This window comes from Electrona antarctica, assembly GCF_951216825.1.
Source record: "Electrona antarctica genome assembly, chromosome: 15".
Taxonomy (NCBI): domain Eukaryota; kingdom Metazoa; phylum Chordata; class Actinopteri; order Myctophiformes; family Myctophidae; genus Electrona; species Electrona antarctica.
Genome location: NC_136796.1, coordinates 10,151,103 through 10,154,386, shown reverse-complemented (window position 1 = coordinate 10,154,386; position 3,284 = coordinate 10,151,103). Strand labels below are relative to the sequence as shown.

The following is a 3,284-nucleotide window of genomic DNA, read 5'->3' as shown; positions in this document are numbered from 1 at the left end:
GCTGTCAAAGTGATGTCATTATCCTCATATAAGGAGATCCAGATACTTTCAGAGTGATGATGATGTCGGTGTTGATCTGCCCATACATGGGTATTCACTGAATACCCATATATGGGCACCTGAATACTTTTCAGGTAATGTAATCTTGAGGTCGGTCCCAACGTGGAGAGCCTTCGTAAGAGCCGCACGACCTCCACACTCTCACAGAGGAGACCGCCGTCATTAACTATGAAACTTTGTTTGTCCCGACATCAGCTGCGCCGTCGTCTGGCCAGGGAACGCCAGAGACGCTGCCGTCAGAGACTAGCAATCCCTGTTATGCCCATATACAGTATGGAGATCCTTGACTGTGATCAATATTAAGCCCATATATGGGAATGCCAATATATGGTCATATTGTGACAGTCTCATGATAACCACTGTGGTCAGTGTATCATTCAAAATCCCCATACATGGGGAAAGCCCCATATATGGTGCCCAGGTCTCGTGCCCAGGTCTCGTGACATCGCAAGCGACCTCGCCCCAGGCGTCTTACTGGTTGTAAGTCACAAGATTTATATTGGCCACATGATGTCTGACGTTGTCACGGCAGTGCCCTAAACAAACTAACTAAACAAACTAACTAAACCATAGACTTATGGCTGCCATATGACATAATTTCAATGTTAACAACAATAACCCTTATTTCTATGTACCACCCATGTCTCAACAATAATTTTAAAAAAAAGAACATTACAAAAAGATTAGTAGAATAGAATGGTGCTTGTCAGTAGAGGGTGTTGAACAGGAGGAATAGAACAGAGGCACTACATCCTCCCAGGGAGGCTTCTCACTTGGCAGGTGAGCCAGTGGGGTACCGTATAACCTAAAGGCCAGGGTTCCCCTATGACTATGAACCAGTGAACCACTGTCCCAATCATTTGCAATCATTTCTGTTTAATGCGAGTGCACTTTGATGACACACGCAACTAGCAGACGACAAACACACTGTGTTTCCTGGTGCAGAATGCGTCCGAAAAGGGCCCTAGTAAATGTGGTTCTCAGAATATCTGTTTTCAATGGTTGCAAATGGGTGGTGTAATAGTGCACAAAAAAAACATGCCTTCTAAAAGTGGTGCATTAGCGCTCTGTTTGGACTTCCGTGATGTTCTGAATAAAACATTGTCTGCAATCCAACTGTAAACTGTGTGTGTGTGTGTGTGTGTGTGTGTGTGTGTGTGTGTGTGTGTGTGTGTGTGTGTGTGTGTGTGTGTGTGTGTGTGTGTGTGTGTGTGTGTGTGTGGGGGGGGGGGGGGGGGGGGGGGGGGGGGGGGGGGGCATGTTCATCCCCCTTTTATCCACTGCACAATGATTAGACTATCCAGTTCTACCAGAGCCCTGTTAGCCAGCATTACATGCTTGATGCTTCCACCTCTCACGACGAGGACGTAGGGTTGGACTTTGAGAGGCATCATGTTTTTAGTCGGGGCCCGCAGTGGCTCACTGATAACAGTTCATACCATATAAATAATGCTGTTGTCCTTCCCACATCTTACCCCGAGGCACTTGCATGGCATCACGGTATGGGCTCTTAGTCAGTGGGCCACCCCACCTGCCCCTTATTTATCTTTTATACCTTTTTATTTATTTATTTTGGCTATTATCCCCATTGTTGGTCTGAGGAGGGTTTAGCCTGGCCTGCACCCTCCAATTCACATGGAGCTAAATAGCTGTTTCTTTTTCCTTTTTTTATGTATCAAACGTTTTTCTCCTCCTTTCTCTCCTTTCTTTGTCCTGGCTATGCAGAGCTAGTTTCATGAAAATTAAGATTTATTAAGCAGTCAAGGGTAAAGTAAGCCAACATACGGAACGTTAATGGCTCAGACTGATCTGAAATCTTACCCAATGGAGTCATCATCCCTCATAGTGCTGTTGTTGACAGGCTGCGTTGTCCATCACTTGAAGATCTTGCCTTCTTTGAAGGGCTTTCCCACATGCTTGAACTCTCCCTCCCAGGAAAAGTACTCCCTCACCATGGTCTTGCACTCTTCACTGTCTGGGTCCAATTTGCGCCATTTGTATGACTCGTAATCCGTTTGCCATTCGTCAGACAGTGTGAAGGCTAGATCCTGGCCTCTGAAGACCCATATACCGGAGATGGCACTGTCATTGTTAACACCAAACAGGAGAACACTGGCAAAGGCGTTCTTTGTGAGCTTCTCCAGACGCTGGAACATACCTGAGATGAGGTTACAGCTCATGAAGGTCTGTTTGAGCTCCTCTGGGAAAAGGTACTCTGAGTACCAGATGGAGTAGCCCTCGCGGTCAAAGTGCTCCCAGAAGTGGGGGAGGGCTACTGTCAGAGTGTCCTCATTGGAGTATGTCCTTTTGAACCCATCCATAACAAATTCACTCTTAGGCAGATCTGCGAAGGGCACTTTGGCCTCAGGGGCCAGAACTTCTTCACACACTTGCATTTTCCAACTACACGGGCAAACTTGTCAATGTAAGCTGGTGAGCGGTGGGTTATATGGATCACTATTGACGTCATCGGTCACTGGTGACATCTGACATCATTGTATCGTTATCGAGGTATGAACATGCGCTATATCAGTATCGCAAAAATCGTCAATATATCGTCCACTTCTAAAGTCAGCAACATCCCTGTTTTAGCCTGTGCCTCTTGGAAAATAAACCACCACTCTGTTTCCTCCTCTTTCATGGTGGCCTACATGGAACGATGCAAGTTGGAAATGAATGCGATCGTGTTTATAAAAAAGAAACAAAAAATGTTTTGTCTAAACTGAATAGATCGAAATAAACCATTCAAACAAATCAAACAAAGTGCTTGACACGGTGGGGGGGTATCCAGGTCAAATATGTGTGTTTTTTAGAGTGCTTGAGAGCAACTGGAATAAGCAAATAATTTTCATGACCTTGAACCTCCCAGGAACAACAATCAATAGTCAAGCTCCTTGCAACCATGTAGCCTATTATTACCCTATCTGGCATCTGATTTCATTAGAATTTACAATAGCCACACATAGATGGAATATCACAGGCAGCATTGTATTGGGTCATGCTGTGCCAGGAAAAACAAAAGTTTGACCTTTGACCAAACTTAATAATCTCTTCAGGGCAGCCAAATGAATATTCCCACCAAGTGTCATGAAAATTGGTTCTCAATTGTGAATTGGCTGTTTGATCTTTCTGACCCAAAAGTCAATCATCTCTTCGAGGAAACCAGCTGATTATTCCCATCACATCTGTTCTCAATTTTGACCCTGACCTTTATTGTGACCTTA

General features: G+C 44.9%; 1 protein-coding gene across 1 annotated transcript; it reads right to left on the bottom strand.

Moving 5' to 3' along the window:
- Nucleotides 1–1,934: 1,934 nt before the first annotated feature.
- Nucleotides 1,935–2,456, bottom strand: LOC306937907 (elongation factor 1-gamma-like; the record flags this gene model as incomplete). Its single annotated transcript, XM_079521934.1, has 1 exon — nt 1,935–2,456. The coding sequence occupies one exon, from the start codon at nt 2,454–2,456 to the stop codon at nt 1,935–1,937; it is 522 nt and encodes a 173-aa protein (XP_079378060.1).
- Between the last annotated feature and the right edge of the window lie 828 nt (nt 2,457–3,284).